We start from the raw sequence: 18,412 nt of genomic DNA, 5'->3' as shown, positions 1-18,412 counted from the left end.
TGAGATCAATTACTTTGTAACAAATGATAAATAAGTCAAGTCACAATCAATTACGCAATATTTGAATCATTATGTTCTTAACTAAATAAATTTACGTGCCAATTAACTAAGGGTGTGTTTAGAAACATTTCTAAAAAATTGATTCTATTTGACGTGAGAAAATCAATTTTGATCGAGAAATTATAAAGAGTATAAATTTTTTATTTATTAATTTTAAAATTTGATTTTAGATGTTTCTAAACAATTTATTAACATGAATTAATTTTAAAAATTAATTTTGAATATTTTGAAAATAAAATCAAACATACACTACTACCGTTCATAGATTTTGAGTTAATGATATACGACCGATCCAACATTCACATCCAAAAATTATAAATTGAATAACTACAAATGGTTTTATTTGAAATAAATTGATACTGGTGGTGATGGTTGATCATAGAACATCAGCCACAACACTGCTTCCTACCCCAAAACAATTTAAAAAAAAATAAATACCAACAGTTGCAATTATGACTTTTGGTTACTGTTGTGATTGAAATATTGCCACAGTTTTCTTCTCCAAACTTCCCATATCTCTTTTGCACATATTCACATATGTGTCAATGTCCACTATTGACCATTATGACCTCCTTTATCAAATTAGTAAAGACAAAACTCTTATTTTCCTATGAGTTTCTATTGCACCAATGCTCCTTCATGTTTAACATTTCCTTTGAGGTTATTTTTTGTGGTAGAGATTAAATAAAACGAAGATAAGGAAAAATAGACCGTTTTGTCTGACAAAAATAAATAAAAAGAAATATTATTTTATTTTTTATTATTAACTTTTTTATCATCAATATTATATTTTTAATTCATCATTATTAAAATAAGAAACAGTTGCATGATCAATTATGCAACTCGTGATAAATTATGAGAATATTTCCAGTTATGAAAATAACAAATTTATAATATGTAAACCGAAAAATTTAAGGAACAAAATCTATTCAGTCGTTTAACTTATTTCTCAAATAATTGTCATATAAAGTGAATATCATTTTTCCAAACACTTAAACACAGGACGTTTTTGGCATTTTTTATTTTCAAATCACGAAAGTTCTTGTTCAGAAAATAAAAGAAAAATGATATTTTTTATGATTTTAATTTTTTATAAATAATGCACGTCACTAAACGTTTTTATTAGAAAACACAGAGTGACTACGACTTTCAAATCTATTATATGAACTTGTAACTATTATTACACACTACTTTTCTCCTTTATACTCTTTATTTCAAAATTAACACATTACAATATATAAAATAAAAAATATTACTACAAAGTATATCAAATTAAATTCAAATGAGTTTTAAAATTAAAATTTAATACAAAATGCGATAAGCCTTATATTTTCGTTACTTACAATACAACCTATTTTACTAAAATACCAATTAGGTACAAATACTACAAACATATCATTAAATACAGGAGTTAAAAAAATAATTAGATTTTACATTCTAGTTTTTTTAGAGAACCCAGATTATATATATATATATATATATACATTTTTCTAATTAAGTTGTTTAAGTTTTACAAGTGTGTGTGCATACATAGATAATTAATAATTAATTACAATTATTTTTCCTGGTTTGAGATTTCAATAATGTCTGGCTTAGCTGTCGACACTCCACACAGTGAGGCGCACAAATTAATTCCAATTCCTAATCCCACTACACTGCACTGCATCTCATCACTGTACCTGCCTAAATTAGTGTCCAACCGCACCACCACAATGACCATAACCCCAATACAAACAAAAACCGCAATTGCTTTTCACCCGGGTCAAATCTGTAATATCACAAATGCAAAAAATCACGTGGGACCCACCTCTCTTTTCATCACATCCTCCTCAAACAGTGATTACTAGTTAACTCTCTAATTAACATTAAACTGGTCTGGTGGAGACTATTAGAAGGAAAAAACGAGAATGAGGACGCCACCTTCGTTCAAAAATGGAGAAAGTGTCACGGCGCCATCACGCATTTAACCCACACGGTCCAATTCAAACAAGCCACGTGGCAAGTGCTGCTCGCGGTCACAGCCTTTTCTAACTTACGTGGGATCTCACACTTGCGCAAATTAGAATACAACAGAATCTCTTCTTCACATTCTCTCTCTTTCTTCTTCTTTCTCTCTCGACAGACACCGTTCCTCTCTGTACGTCGTCGTTTCACCGATCTCATCGACGCTGATCGCGGCAGAACGAAATCTAAGTCGAAGGAGGAGGCGGAAGGTTATGGCAATTGGTGGAGAGTAACCGTGATTGTGATTTGTGCCAATGCGGAATTTGAGTACCGAATCGTGAGTTTGTGGCTCTTTCTGCGAAAGTTGAGTGAAGTCGCTGGTTCTGTGATCCTCTGTCTCGGGCGCCAGTGATGAGTCGTCGGGCTCCATAGGAGCTCGCAATTGATCTTGCCGAAGCAGAGATTCCCTGTCTCCTGCTTCCGGCTGGAACCGCGTCCGAATTTTTGTCGCTTTTTTGGTTTTCTGAATTTGGAATTTGAAGTTCTCGTTGGGCGGAACGATGTCGTCGAAGATTGTGTACGAAGGGTGGATGGTGAGGTATGGCCGGCGGAAGATCGGGCGATCGTTCATCCACATGAGGTACTTCGTGTTGGAGTCGCGGCTGCTCGCGTATTACAAGAGGAAACCGCAGGATAATCAGGTGGTTCTATTTGTTTTTGTTTTCGTGTGGGTGGAATTTCTCTTCTTCGATTGGGTTTTTCGGGGAATTCCGCTATTATTATTATTTTTTGTTTGAATTTGTTTTGGTTGCTGAAGTTTCCACTCCCGGAGTTACCTTTTGGGATACTCTATGGAGAAGGATAGGGAATTTGCGATATTGCTTTTTCACTTTTACAATTTCTTTATGCTTCCTAAATTTCTTTTTGTTTTTTGGTTTTGGTTTTTTATCTTTTACTTTGTGGGAGGAGGGCCGTGTGTTGGAGAGTGGATGCTGCTGGAAAACTTGACGAGATGAACTTGTTTTTATTCTTTTGTTAGGTCCCAATTAAAACACTGCTAATTGACGGCAACTGCAGAGTGGAGGATAGAGGCTTAAAGACTCATCATGGACATGTGAGTTCTGCAATTAAACGTGGACACTAGCACATACAAAATTATTTATTTGTTGGTATCTCTGCTTGCACTAGCACATACAGAATTATTTATTTGTTGGTATCTCTGCTTGCTGCGTGAGCCTTCTGGTCTTGAAATAATCCTTGAAGCGATCTGTACTTGTATACTTGGTTTGGATGTGTCAATTTTTAATTCGATTATTGAAATTGAATATGCTAATGGAGGGCAACTGAATGGTTGAAGCGAGGAGATGTTCTGGAATGATTTATGGTATGTGATGTAAGGACGGATCTTTCAACTATACCAATGACTTTTAATAAAACAAAGGAAAAACAAACGAGCCTCAGAGTCTTTTTATGAGTAATGCTATTTGACGAGTAAAGCTAGGAATTCGTAGTTTTATGCACATAAAAATTAACACCCCTTTTTATGTACTGTTAAATATACTCATGGAGCCTGGATTGGGGTCCTGTATTGTCCAAGACAGATTAGTATTTTTTTTTTCTTTTTAGCTTAAGGAAGAAATTTGTTACAAGAAAATAATTCTAAATTAAGAGGACAAGGTACCATTCTTCAACGTCTCCACAGAAGAAGAAAGAATTCTAAAAGGAAAATGTACAAAAACATTGCAAATCTCTCTCCTTGTCTACCGGAGAAATCTCCTGATCAGGTGTATATTCTGATCATCATGGGAGAGCTGTGATATAATCCTCTCCATTGTCGTCAAACTTGTAAGTTAACTCATGGATTTGCTTGAGTTTACATTTAAACCGATTTTTTGTTTAATCCTGTCCGTAGCTTAACACATTGTTCAGAATCAAACCTTTCCAGCCGAGTTGTGCACTTGAATGAGAGGTATTTGTGTTCACCTGATACAGGGACCAGTAACCAGTAACCAAGTTATATTTAGCCATAGTGTAAAGTAGTCAGAAATTCCTCTTTTTAATGAATAATTTCTGAAGAGGTAAGGACATGTCAAGAATTTTGACGGCATGTTTTTTCTCCTTTTAATGAAAAGTTCAATAAAACAAATTGACTGTTGATATTATTTTGAAAGTAGCATATGCTGGCTTTTGCTAGTTATATTTGTAGTTAGAATATTGACAATGATTTTGTTCTCTCTATTTGCCCTCAACTATTTACTTCTTTTTGTGCAGATGGTTTATGTTTTGTCTTTTTACAGCAAGAAAGAAAAAAACCATCAATTATTTAAACTATATTAAAATTTCCATGTTGACAATGATTTTGTTCTCCCTATTTGCGTCCAACTATTTTCTTCTTTTTGTGCAGATGGTTTATGTTTTGTCTGTTTACAACAAGAAAGAAAAGAACCATCGAATTATGGTTAGTGGATTTTCCTCATTCATATATCCAGCATATATTTGTTCCCTTTTATCCATAATTGCCAATATGCCTTTTCGTTCTATTATTATTATTATTATTATAATTTTGCTTTTTCTGAGTAAATACTTTATTACTCTGGTTTGTACTGCAGATGGCAGCATTTAACATCCAAGAGGCCCTGATTTGGAAGGAAAAAATAGAGTATGTTATTGATCAGGTCTGTTTCAAAAGGTTGCACAACCCTATTATGGTCATTGATTGTGGATTGATATCCATGTTCCTAAATTTTTTGTTAAAGTTTATCTCCCTGATGTACATTGACTTGAAATATGAAAAACATTTACTTGGTACAAAGATAAAAGGATGCATTGCAATTTAATTTGGTGAGTCCATTTTAGAAGGACATGCTTTCTGGTTGTGTAAGTTGATGCTATTGAACTTTGATGCATGCAGCACCAGGGAGCTCAACCGTCAAATGGCAACAAATATATTTCTTTTGAGTACAAATCTGGTATGGACAATGGAAAGACAGCTTCTTCCTCAGATCGTGAAAGCCAGTAAGTAGTTTTGTCCTTTGCTTTTAATCCTCATACTGTTTATTGAATATGGCAATGCGTTCAGTTTACCTGCTTGTGCTGTTGTTTCATATGTTGTTAAATTATGTCTGTCTTCCTTCAAATTGTTTCCAATGTCAATTTTTCTGGAGAGTCTACTGAAATAATTGATTTAAACATACTGGAATATGATTTAGTATTTTCGGCCACTTTTATTTCACTGCTGAGCAAATAGCTCCTGTGTAGATAATTACCGGGTACCAATGTTTTTGTGCATATCCTTCTATACATTCATAACATCCAATATATTTTTTGGATCACCAGGTTCAGTGCTCAGGAGGATGAAGATGATCCTCATCCTAATTTGTTAAGAAGGACAACAATTGGAAATGGTCTACTTTATATCCTTACAGCTTTGTGGGTTTGTAATTAGTCTGCCCCAGTCTATATTTAAACTTTTCCTTTCGTGAGATGCAGGCCCTCCTGAATCAGTTTTTGACTGGACACGGGAAATAGATTCGGATTTGTCAAATCAGAATATCAACAACCAAGCATTCTCAAGAAAGCATTGGCGTCTTTTACAATGTCAAGATGGTTTGCTACATTTAATTACATGAGTGCAATTTTCTATCTCGATTACATAAAAGTTTAAATATTCTAGTGTTAAATTATTGGATAAGCAGTAGTTGCATGAACTGACAAGATTTTCTTTCTGAAATTTGCAGGACTTCGTATTTTTGAAGAACTTGTTGAAGTTGATTACCTTGTATGTTATTTACTGTCTTTCTTTAATTAAATGGTATACTACATTCATGTATGTTATTTTCATATGCTTCTTTATGTAGCCAAGGAGCTGCAGTAGAGCTATGAAGGCAGTAGGTGTTGTGGAGGCGACTTGTGAAGAAATTTTTGAACTTGTGATGAGCATGGATGGGACACGGTTTGAGTAGGTTTTCTGTAGAATTACCACCGTTGTGTGTTTCTGTGTAATTGTTGCTGTCATGCATGATGTATGGCAGATTGTTATTCATTGTTGTTTCTGGAGAAATATTGTCATGATACGTACGAGAGAGCAATTAGGTTTGACACTTTAAGAAGTTGTGATGTCATCTAATACTACTTTAGATGGATTCAGTTTGAATAAACATCTCGAAATCCATTTATGATATATATATATATATATATATGTATGTATGTATATGGGAAGAAAATAAAATGAATCAAAGAGTAAATAAATCAAAATTTTCTTTAATTTAAAATTAACTTAAACTTCTAAAATTTTCCGATGCTTTCTCATTTAATCAGCCCCTATAAACTTAACAATAATTAAAATTCTTGTCTTAGAAAAGTCTTTATAGCAGGTTTTACAATTAAAAAATTCCCATAAACTAGAAATTAATCTAAACTGGGCCTTACTGTAGTTAAAGGAACCAGAACTTGTGCCCAAGGTTCTAAGGCAAGACTGTAGCAGGGGTGAGCTATTCTTGTCACCTTAGGAGTGCCTTTCCTGTTACGGCTAGTTATGCCTCTAGACCCTAGTTTCCTATAAAAAACAGTAAAGAACTCTGAAAGCAAAATTATCTAATTTAGTAACTTAGATGCTAAATGGGTTACAGTTGCCAGTGTTAATAAAAATACTAGGGTAGACTGGGTAAGGAGGTGAATGAGCCATTGCTATGTCATAATGTGGCACTATTGGAGTTGAAAACTATTTACATTCTTTTGTGCTCTTCCTATGACTAATATAATTTTTTTCTGTTAAATTTTTGACTGGTGGGAACTTAGAATGTTCAGCTGAATAAGTTTAATGGACAAACAATATATTATGAGTGGAAGTTTTTGGGAATATATTGGAGTAACACCTATTTAGAAGATTATAGAAAATTGCCTAAGATGGCTTTTGGTTATGTGAGGGAAAGAGCTGAGGACCAACAGAGGTCATGGTGTGAAAGGTGGACCAAATGGTTGAGCATTACACAAAAATGGTAGAGGAAACCAAAGAAAAGAATAGGCAAAAAAACCATTGAAAATTTTGAATGAATTAATTGGGAGTTTGGTTTTCTTAAAGGTCAATATATGCCATATGATCCATATGGCTGACCCAACAAAGTGGTTTAACACTTGGTTGTTAACTTGTTATTATAGATGATGAACTGATGAGTCTTATTAAAAAAAATTTATTTGATGAAAATCGAGGACTGTGGTTCAAATTTGTTTAGTTTTGATTGCAAGGTAAGACAGGTAGTTAGTTTGAAACCTCTAATATCTTTTTCTTAGATGATAAATTAATTTTCTTTTCAGATGATGTTATAGTTATCACTTGAATTAAATTAAAATATTCACTGCAAACACAATTATTTTTAGATATTTGATGTTCCACAGTTCTGCAAATAAATGTTGTTTGCTTCTTATTATTTGCATGTCTGCAGATGGGATTGCAGTTTCCTACATGGTAGTTTAGTTGAGGAGGTGGATGGGCATACGGCAGTTCTTTATCATCGACTTCAGCTAGATTGGTTCCCAATGTATAAATAATCTATCTTCTGACATTTGTAATTGTTTGTAAATTATATTTGTTAAACTTGTTCAACTATTTTCACATAAATCAGTGATGAATGAAAATGTGTTTTTTTGAATAACCGATTTTTCTTGTATTGTGTTGTAAGTTTTCTGGATAAATTGTTTTATTTCTTGACATGTGAACCAATATTTAGGGCTCCCACTGCTTAAATTTGATTTTTTATTTTTTGTATATATAAAAGCATGATTTGAGACTCGATAAATAGTTAAGAAAGGGTTATTCATCTACAAATTGAGTTGGCTAACTCTCTTGACTGTCACTGCTATGTATTTATCATTGCAGGTTTGTGTGGCCCCGTGATCTTTGTTATGTACGATATTGGCGCCGAAATGATGATGGAAGTTATGGTAGGAGTCTACTTCTTTTGTTCTAAGTTTTTGGTACTGTTCATACTTGGAAGGACTTGCTAACGATGACACTTATTAAGGAAACAAAAGAAGAGAGTTTGAAATAAAAATAATAGTTAATTATATTGGAACTCAAACATGTAATACTTCTCTTTGCGTTGTCAAACAGATTTGATGGCCACTATTGACTATTTCCCAATTGATGCTTCTAAAGAACTCTTTACAGAATTTTGTGTTTATTACTTGTGGAAGTTTGCGTTGATGTTTCTTCTTCTTGCAGTTGTTCTATTTCGCTCTAGGGAGCATGAAAACTGCAGTCCACAGCCAGGGTGTGTTCGAGCACATATTGAGAGTAAGATTCAATTGCTTGCTTATAGACCTAACTCTGTCCTTCAAAGTTCAAAAGAGTTGGATTCATCTATATTTCAAAGGGTCTTGATGTCCTCAATTTATTATGGATTAGGTTATTCATATTACCTCTCTGGTGTTTTGCTAATAGTTTATTATAAGGTTCTTGCCTCTTCTGATTTGTGAAAATCTGGATTTTTGCTAAAATCAGGAAGCTTTGATGCCTTTTTTTTTTCTTTCTTTCTATTGAATCTGTATTATTTACGATTTTCTGCTAAGGAGGACCATTGTTTTAGCTCTTTTCCTCTTAGTATTAATATTTATTTTTCATGAAAAGAAGTAGGATGTTGCATGCATGCATGTGAACACACCGAATTTTAAATCCTAGAAGGACGGCTGAACTGTGTTTGAAAATTTATTAATTTCAATACAATGAATATATTGTTCTCACAAACTGTTACAATACCTCCAACAGAATGGATAGAATAACAATATTTAATAAGGTAGCATTAACCAGTCAGAGAATATCATGGAAATTCTAGAGCTGTTTAGCATATTTTGAGGTTTCCCTCTTTTAATCAGTTGAGGTTTTCTGTCAGCTTAAAGTGAAGATTGATCTTTATGATAATAACCTGATTTTATGTCATTTATTTATCATTATCGTTATTATTAACTAGTTTTCATTAAAGTATTATTTTTTGTTTGTCATTGATGCATCTCATGTAAGTTTTCTTTATGTTTCTTTTTTGAAATTTCTTAGGTCTAAAATCTGCTTTCTACAGGTGGAGGATTTAATATTTCCCCCTTAAAACCTCGAAATGGAAGGCCCAGGACACAAGTCCAGCATCTTATGCAGATTGATCTGAAGGGATGGGGTGTGGGTTACCTGTCATCTTTTCAGCAGTATTGTGTCCGTCAAATGTTAAATAGTGTAGCTGGTGAGTTGATTTCCATTTATGCGGTTTACAATTTTTATACTGAATGATAATGCTCTCCCTTCTATCATCATGGTTTCTTTTATTTACCTTTCTCTATCGATTTGATAATTGAAAGTTTAGAGTGGAGGTTGCCCCATTTTAATCTCTTTTTCATAGGATAACCTGTTTGCAATGAGTATCAACATTCTTGTATTTTTTTCTCTTTCTGCAGGTTTACGTGAATGGTTTGCCCAATCAGATGAAAGAAATGCTCATCCAAGAATTCCTGTCATGGTTAACATGTCCTCAACATCTGTTTCTTCAAAGAAGAATCAGAAGCCAAATGATTTTTCTGTCAATCCTTCTTCTCTTGATCAAATGAATTCTGCAAGCAGAAACTCTGCCTTGATAGATGAATATTCTGATGATGAAGAAGATTTTCAAATAGCAGAATCTGAACAAGAGGTTGTATCTACATTTTTCCTTATGTGTATACTTTGGAGGTTTGCTTCATAAATTTTAGCATTAATATTACTATAAAACTTTTCAGGCGTACCAAATTGGTCTTGAGAATGATGTGAAAAGAACAGGTAATTGCTTGCAATACCCTATTCAATTTAATGGTATTACAATTACAAACTTGTGCATGAAGAAATTCACCACGATGATGCATGTTTGTTAGAAGCTCAATTAAATCTTTTCATGATGTTTTCCTAAACTGAAGCTTTGGAAGAAGAACCTGCAAATGAAATTGACTTGTCTTCCTTTTCGGGAAATTTGCGTCGGGATGACCGAGATAATGCTCGGGACTGCTGGAAAATTTCTGATGGAAATAACTTTAGAGTCAGAAGCAAGCATTTTTGCTATGACAAGTCGAAGGTATTCATTCTATTTTTATTTTCCACTTTCTGAACAAAGTTTATCATTGTCTGTGTGTTCATATTCCTTTGTGGTAAACTTTGAAGGTTCCTGCTGGCAAACATATGCTGGATCTTGTTGCTGTAGATTGGTTTAAGGACTCAAAAAGGATGGACCATGTGGCTAGGCGTCATGGTTGTGCAGCCCAAGTGAGTAATTTAACTTTTTGTTTCTTGATGAAGATTAATGGTAGGTGGTTGAAGCTGGGAATTTTGTTACAGAAAATAGGGCTAAACTCTATTACAGAGATAATAGGTCTATCACAAGATAGACTCAACTGAAGAGGAAACAAAAATAGTCCACTGTGAAGGTTGTAGAACTTTCAGGATCTTCAAACCTTCCTGTCCAAAAGTCATTTAGTTACTGAATCCACTATCCCCTATCTTTCCCTCTGTTTTATCTATGCTTCGCATAGGAGGAGATACTAACAATCCCAAAAGATCCATTTTGTCTTCTAGGTGGAGGTTATTATAAGTATCCTGTAGCAACTGAAAGTTATACCAGGCGCCCTTTGTTTGAAGCACCATAGCCAAATTATAATTGAAGCATAGTAATTTGATTATTTTCCTTCATATATGTCTGCTACACCTCAGTAATCACACTGTCAGTAGGTTTGTTACTTTACCCGGGCGTGTGAAGTAAACATGTGACATGATTGATTTTTCTTACTTAGATATTTGATGGAGTTTATAGTTATGGGAAAATTAAGTTACCTTTTCTCAAGGTTTGTGCTTATTATATACCACATATCCATCCTATTTGGGAAAAAAATAGTATCCCCGGTTAATTGAAACGGAACATGATGATGCTTGAAAATATAATGAAATTTCATGTAAACTTAGGTATATAATGTTAAATGAAGATGGAGCATCCCCCCCCATCTTTTAAATTATCATCATCAATATAATTTCCGTCTCTGTTTTTCTGTACTGAAATTATTCATTGAAATTGAATGTCTGAACCAAAATGGGAATATATACAGCATGCTGCTATTTCTGTATTTTGTGGAATGCTCTCTGGGTTTAAAAGACCCCACAGCTACACTATCTTTTAAACACCTTACTGCAGAACAAGACAACCCCCAAACCTGCAAACTCACACACCTGTAACTGAACCACAAAGTAAGGGAGCGTAATATCTTTACTTAAATGGGAGTATTAGCAAGATAATATCTTTACTGAATTTGATTTTCCTTTTTACTATTTATTTATTTAAGTTGGGAGGTTGTTGCATGCCTTTTTTAGGTTTTTCCTGACTATGATCGTAATCTTTTGTTTCTATGTAGGTAGCTTCAGAAAAAGGATTTTTCTCCTTTGTCATTAATCTTCAAGTGAGTTCTTCTGTTCATGTGATTGGGTCAACTTTAAACTTCAAAAGTTTAGAGTCAGGAGTAAATGAATCATTGCACTTTGGTTGTAGGTGCCTGCATCAACACACTATAGTATGGTTTTTTATTTTGTGACAAAGGAGTTAGTTTCTGGATCCCTGTTGCATCGCTTTGTTGATGGTGATGATGAGTTTCGAAACAGCAGGTTTAAGCTTATACCATCAGTCCCTAAGGTATTTACTGAAAATTTTCGTCATTTTAATTTAGGAAACTATCACTGCTTTGTATGATGTATAGATACGACACAAGTATCAGATACTTGTCATATCCGATACTGTGGTGGTTCGTCTTATATTGAAAAATATAGAAAAATATAGGATGCGACACGTACCTGCTACAATCATTCATTTTATATTGAAAAATATATGATGCTATTGTAATTTGTTTTAAATCATACCACAATTGAAAAATCATTACTAAATATTATCCAAATTGGATATGTTAAATATATTAAACTCAATTGTATATATAAACTGGAATGACAAATTGTAGTTTTAAACATGGTTAAATTAAATGTTTAATTTTGTAGTTTTTAAAATTTTTTAAACTGTTAACTGTACTTTATTTGCTGTTATTGATATTTTAAACTCAGTTTATACCTTATTTAAAACTATTTTTATTTACTGCTATTATTATTTGAAAATTTGCTTCAGAAACCATTTAAAATGTATATCGTTGTTAGATGCGAAAAAACAAAAGCTTTAATAAATAGAACAAAACAGAACCCGATTTTATAGAGTGATTGTTAACTTTTAGTAAAAGGGGATGGTGTGGGATACTGGGATTCGGCATGGGTAATAAAGTCTTCTATTGGATCAACATTTTACTCAAAGGATAATGCAAATTCATCATGTAGAAATAGTTGTAACAGTGCTAACTTCCAAGCACTCTTTCCTCACTTTTTTACATTCAATTGTTGCACTCGATTGATATGTGTGTATCTAAAGATATCTGTGTCAGATTCCTCCACACAGATACAATGCCTTTTTATATATATATATATATAGAGAGAGACAAATTTTAGTTGTTAGTAGTATTATGTTAGTGGGAAGAGTTGAACTCACAACCTTTTTCACCCTCCCTTCCAACTTTACCACCAAGGCAACCTTTGATCAACTTATCGGTACATTAGAGCTGCCCTTTACTTGTTAATTTTATAATTTGTGGCTGTATCATTATTTTGTTGTTATGTCTTAATATGGGTATGATCATCCTTTGTTTATCGCAAGTGTGGTAGCTGTATGTGTTATTCAAGAGACACTTTAAAAATGTACCATATCCATATGTAATTTGGTTTAAACAATGTATACAGTAATGAAAGCCTAATCCCACTAGGCGAGGTTGGATACATAGATTACATGATGCTATTTGGATTGGTTGAAGATTAAAACTTTTAGAAATACCATTTACTATAAGAATCTTCTTAGTGACTTTGAATGCATCTCACAACAACCAATCCTTTTTCCAACTAGATTGGGTTTAGCTACATGGATTAAGTGATTTGATACTGTTGTTTGTTACACATGTGTATAAATCATCATCCAACATATCCTTTTAAATTGTTTTGCTTATTTTTTTTTCATGATCTCCCTTTTCCTGTAGTTATTGTGTTACCCTTCATTTGCTTAATAAAATGGAAAAATAAGAGTAACAGAACTGATGTCGTAGTGACATACTGGAACAAGATTCACGAATTTTGTTGCTGCATATTCACAATGCATTACATAAGTAAGCAATAAGATAAGTAGTGGGGTTTGAAGTAAGTAGTTGGTTATAAGATAACTTCTTTTCAGATACCACAAGAAAGAATATACTCGCCTCTCGTTGTGTGGGTCAAAATTCAAACAGAACAAGAACATGTCAGTTCTCCGGAATCAATAATTGCCCAATATAATTGTTTAAACTTGTACCAAATATGGGAATATCATATTCCCAAGTTCACTTTTCCCAAGAATAATTGTACAGTCCTTAAAACAATGTGCGTTAGGTTGATATATGCAGCTTCGTTGCTGACTGTTACCAAGTTGATGTGTATATACATTTTTGGTCTGGCTTAATCCACAGAACCAAATCTCTTATTGTTACCGTATTTTGTTGGTTTTATGACTTTCTTTGATTTTTTCCATTTATATTTTTACCCTCTTTTATTTCTTTGCCACTTTTGTTTGTAATTTATAACTACCATCTATCCATAGAGGCTGGAGAAACAAGCATACTTTCTCTTTACACTTATTGATATTCCATCTTAAAATGCAGGGTTCATGGATTGTACGCCAGAGTGTTGGGAGTACTCCTTGTTTGCTGGGAAAGGCAGTTGATTGCAACTACATTCGTGGTCCAAAGTATCTAGAAGTAAGATTTGATTCAAGCTCTTTTTAAATTTGTGTTTGTCTTGTTGAGGAAAGTTTCCCACTAATTAATTGTCTGCTATGATTTTTTAACCAATCACTCTTTAATTGTAGATTGATGTTGATATTGGTTCCTCTACTGTTGCTAATGGAGTTTTGGGGCTGGTTATTGGTGTGATTACAACATTGGTTGTAGATATGGCTTTTCTTGTACAGGTGCGTTAGATATTTTACTAGAAATTAACATCTAAACAAGTCATGGGATTTAAGTCGCAGCAATTGGGCTAGACTAATTTTCTTGTTGCATCTAGTGTGGAACCTTTCATTACGATATTGCAGAAGCTTTATAGCTTTGATAATTGATTTAACATTTATTAATAATACTCGATTTTTGTTCATTTCACCTAGGTAGGTTATGGGTATTTAATTTTCAGATTGTGGATGACAAAAAATCTGCGTTACTATTTTAACGAGTTGTTTTAAATTTCATTACGTGTCATACCCTGCAACTGCTAGGAATTATAAATAATCTATTAAGCTGAGCTAGTTCTGAACCAAAAACAATTTTTAGCAATGTGACAATGTGTTACTCTGCTTTGTCTGTGTATGTTGAAGATTCACTTTGGGTTAAGTTTTATCTGTATTTTCCTTCAAGTTTACATTATTGTTAGATATTTATATATAATGGCAAAAGCATGTCTGCACCTTGTAACATTCTGTTATCACCAAAGCTCCTGCGGAGGCAGAGCTATGCAGCAAAATATTTCTCTAGTGGGGGGCAAAAAATATTTTTATGACTTGAATTTAGAGTTGGAGCAAAACCGGAGTATCATCTCAGGTGATGTATATGTATGTAATGTGTGTGTGTGTGTGTGTGTGTGTGTGTGTGTGTGTGTGTGTATATATATAAAGGTGAGTACAAGTATATCTCAAAGAGGAAGGCTACAACCTATGTTATTTATCTTACAATTAGGTACACCAAAAAAACAACTTTTGCCTATTTGAGGGAGGCTACGTTTTGGGTTGCGTCAAAGATATCTTGGGCCTTATTCCAAAAATAAGTGCATGTCTGAAGGATTTGAGTGTCTCTTAGACATTGGTCTCAGCTGATTTTCCATAAAACAGCAGTTGGTAGTCGAGCTTTTGCCATTAAGAATTATCTTCAGTGGAAATAGCATTAGCTTCCTTTCCTAAGTGGTTATGGTATCCTTGACTTAGAAACCACAAATCTATTGAACCAGACCAAGATAAGTTATTTGTCCAATTGAGTTTTGTAGTTGCAATAATAGGAGTACCAGAAAATGAGAAAACAAAATCCACAGAGGTCATCTCAAAGATAGGGTACACTGTAATGGAGACAAAACGAACATCCATATTAAAGAAAAGCGTGTGACCAAACGTACTTAACTCTAAGTAAGTTGGAACAGAGAACCAAGGTTGGGGGAAAGGGGTCAAAGAACGTCGGTGATTAGCCCCTCACACACTAGGTTGGAGCACCCAAAGATTCTTTGTCAAGACCAAATCTAGTGCTTGTTTGGGAGGGTTGGCAGTTGCATGTCAAGGACAGCTAATTGTGTTGTAAGTTGCTCGGTAGACAGCTGCCAGACTGTTGTAAGTGGCTGTATTTCACTAGAAAATTACCAACAGAGTAGGATAGACCTACCTACCACCTTGAATTTAGAGATGGCTGGCCAAAAGTATCGACTCACCTGATGTACATGTGTATATATAGATGAGTACAAGTATATCTCGGAGAAAGGCTACAACCTATGTTCCTTAACATAAAGCTAGGTACACCCAAAACCTGCTTTTATAAAATTTGTGCAACAAAATATTATCACCTATTTCAACATTTAAGTATAAAATTAAAACAAGTTAAAAAAATTTGAGGATGACCATGATATCTCGTGGTCAACCCTGAATCTGCCCCTAACCAACCAGGTGTTGATTTTATGCTTCCACTGTTGTGTTTTGTTTAATATGGTATGTATATTCTGAAATTGAGTGCATTTGATTTTAGGTTAAAAGAAATTTTCACACAAGTAATAATGTTATGCAGACCAAGTATTTGTAAATCTTTAACCACAAATGGCAAGATGGATAGCAAACTTAGTAGTAAAAGTGTGAATGTGGGAGAGGTCGGTGTTGTATTGTGTCCAATTGTCCATCGCTCCACCAATTTGCATATATTATGCTTCGAAGCAGAATTATGATAAAGATATAATAACTATGTTTATTCGTCATTATTAATTTTAACTGCTTAGTTTAGGTCCGAATTTGTTACTTTAAGTATCTGTATCGAAAAACATACTCTGTTTTTACATTTTACTTAAATACCAGTTTGGTGTGACAATCTTGAATGGGTTAAAAAATTTTAGAGCATTTTCTGTGATTTGTATTTTGAACCAGATGCGTTGGAATATTGGATCATATTCTTGCCGTGGTCAGTTTTATTGATGAATTTTAATTTTAAATGAGAAATTATTTTATTTATCGCAGCATTACTATTATTATGCTTGTGCATGTGTGCTTGAGAGGTAACAACTGTACATGGTTCTGAACAAATGCTTGACAATGGATTGTATGTTCTTGATATCTTTTAGTATGTATCATTAAATCATGACAATTGTTATTGACAGGCAAATACTCCTGATGAGTTGCCCGAGAGGCTTATTGGAGCTGTTCGAATTTCTCACTTAGAGCTCAAATCTGCCATCGTCCCAAAACTGGAACCGGATCCATCATGACTAACTCAGTCGTTTCTGTTCTATAGCAAATCATTTGTTAGCAACATGCAAGTGTACCATTTTTTTTCTCTGGGATGTAGGCTCATTGTTTTATAATTGGGTTCTTCTGTGAAACATTAAAAGGAAATTCCTCTTTTCTTTTTCCCCTATTGCTTTTATTAGTTCAATTAAAGTTTTTAAGCTGTTAGGATCTGTATTTTGTCAAAGTATTCATATTCGGATATATTTCATCTGATTATGAAATATTGTTATATAGTTTCAAACATTTTTTGTAACTCCCAGTAAGTTAGGAGGAAAAAAAGGGAAAGTTCAGTCATTCATCTCGTCATGGAATTTGTTTGTGTAATAATGTACATAGTTTCTCCTCCATGACAACTTCCTCTCCACCAAAGATTGTATCTACATCTTGTAGAAATGCAGTTTCTTTCACATTCCCAGATTCTATACCTAAAAAGTTTGTATGTGTAGTAACGAGCGAAGAATGAAGTGTGTAATTCTGAGGGTTCTCTTACCTAAGATTATGTTGTTTTATCTTGATTAAGAGTAGTATAGAAATAGAAAAAGATGTTTTATTTGGATGGATACAAGTAGAAAGGCAAGCACCAGAATTTCATCCTCTATGATTGAAAGGGTGAATAAAGAGAGTAAATAAATTACTTTTATACCAAAAATGTTATATATTATGTTATCATTTTTCTGAATGTAAAAATGTTTTTTTTTTTTCAATTGTGGGAAGGATTTATTTATCCTTTTAAAAAATCAACAATTTTTTTTATAGGAGTTTCTTTTTCTTTTCTTTTTAGAGGGTGTTAACATTTACTTCCTCGAAAGCCTATTTTAATCATGATATATCTGGAAGAGTTTTATTTTTATTAGGTTTGTCAAATTAATTTTTCTTAATCTATATTTGTTCAATTCTATTTATTTTTATTTTTCTTTTTTTATCTATTAATTTCACATTAATGTGTATCTATTATCTGCTCAGTTCTGTTAACAGAGCTTCTGTCACTTTTTTTTATATTTGAATTTCATAGTGTCAGTTTTTCCAATTCGTTATGGCAAAGACTAGGTACCAAAATGATCATATTGACACAACAATCGACGCATCAATACTTCTAGAAACCCATGTTGAAACTTGGCGCCTAGAATGTCAGCATTTCTCTTCATTTCTTTATTCCATCAACTTCTTTATTCCCATTACAATATGTTTTTTCTCCTGACCATGTAACCCACCATAAGATGGGACACCACCCACCTGGCATCATGATATTGGTCACCCCTTATTATTCAAGCCAAGAATGAAACCCTGACTCTTTCTTCTTGCAACCCCATAATTTTCAATATTTCTATTACTCTTTAGAAATATTTTATTAAAAAACATAATTTCTCATCTTTCTAGTATCTTGTTGGTTTCTTGATTTCGGGTGGTTTCTGCTATTTGAGGAATGACATGTTTAGTATATGAAAAGTAATGCTTAAAATGAAAATAACACATGTATGAATATGCATAGCTCTTGAAATTGGAAATTGGAAAATTGGAATGATATTTCCAGTTGTTTTTGTTGATTTTTATTGTTGTAAACTAGTTGAGTATTTTAATGGCGAGCGGGAGACAGTTATGCATGTTAACTATAACTGTATTTATTTTCATTCGTATAATATTTTATTATTGTAATTTGAATAAGAATCAAATGGTATTTGATAAACTGTGTTTTAAAAGAATGAAATATAATTTTTTAAAATTGATCTATAATTCGAATTTTTTAAGTATTAAAGTGTTTATAGAAAAAAATATACAAAGTT

General features: G+C 33.2%; 1 protein-coding gene across 1 annotated transcript; it reads left to right on the top strand.

The window, feature by feature from the left end:
* Window positions 1–1,978: 1,978 nt before the first annotated feature.
* Window positions 1,979–17,076, top strand: LOC114173071 (protein ENHANCED DISEASE RESISTANCE 2-like). Its single transcript, XM_028057287.1, has 22 exons — window positions 1,979–2,705; window positions 3,044–3,118; window positions 4,409–4,462; window positions 4,614–4,679; window positions 4,916–5,019; window positions 5,341–5,408; window positions 5,494–5,610; window positions 5,742–5,782; window positions 5,862–5,962; window positions 7,446–7,541; window positions 7,880–7,944; window positions 8,225–8,296; window positions 9,075–9,230; window positions 9,442–9,674; window positions 9,760–9,799; window positions 9,934–10,088; window positions 10,175–10,276; window positions 11,413–11,457; window positions 11,547–11,687; window positions 13,771–13,866; window positions 13,977–14,078; window positions 16,502–17,076. Exons 1-22 carry the CDS (start codon window positions 2,565–2,567, stop codon window positions 16,607–16,609), a joined length of 2,178 nt encoding a protein of 725 aa, XP_027913088.1. The 5' UTR covers window positions 1,979–2,564; the 3' UTR covers window positions 16,610–17,076.
* Window positions 17,077–18,412: the final 1,336 nt, after the last annotated feature.

Source organism: Vigna unguiculata, chromosome 2 (assembly GCF_004118075.2).
Source record: "Vigna unguiculata cultivar IT97K-499-35 chromosome 2, ASM411807v1, whole genome shotgun sequence".
Lineage (NCBI taxonomy): Eukaryota > Viridiplantae > Streptophyta > Magnoliopsida > Fabales > Fabaceae > Vigna > Vigna unguiculata.
This window is presented reverse-complemented; position numbering and strand designations above follow the sequence as displayed.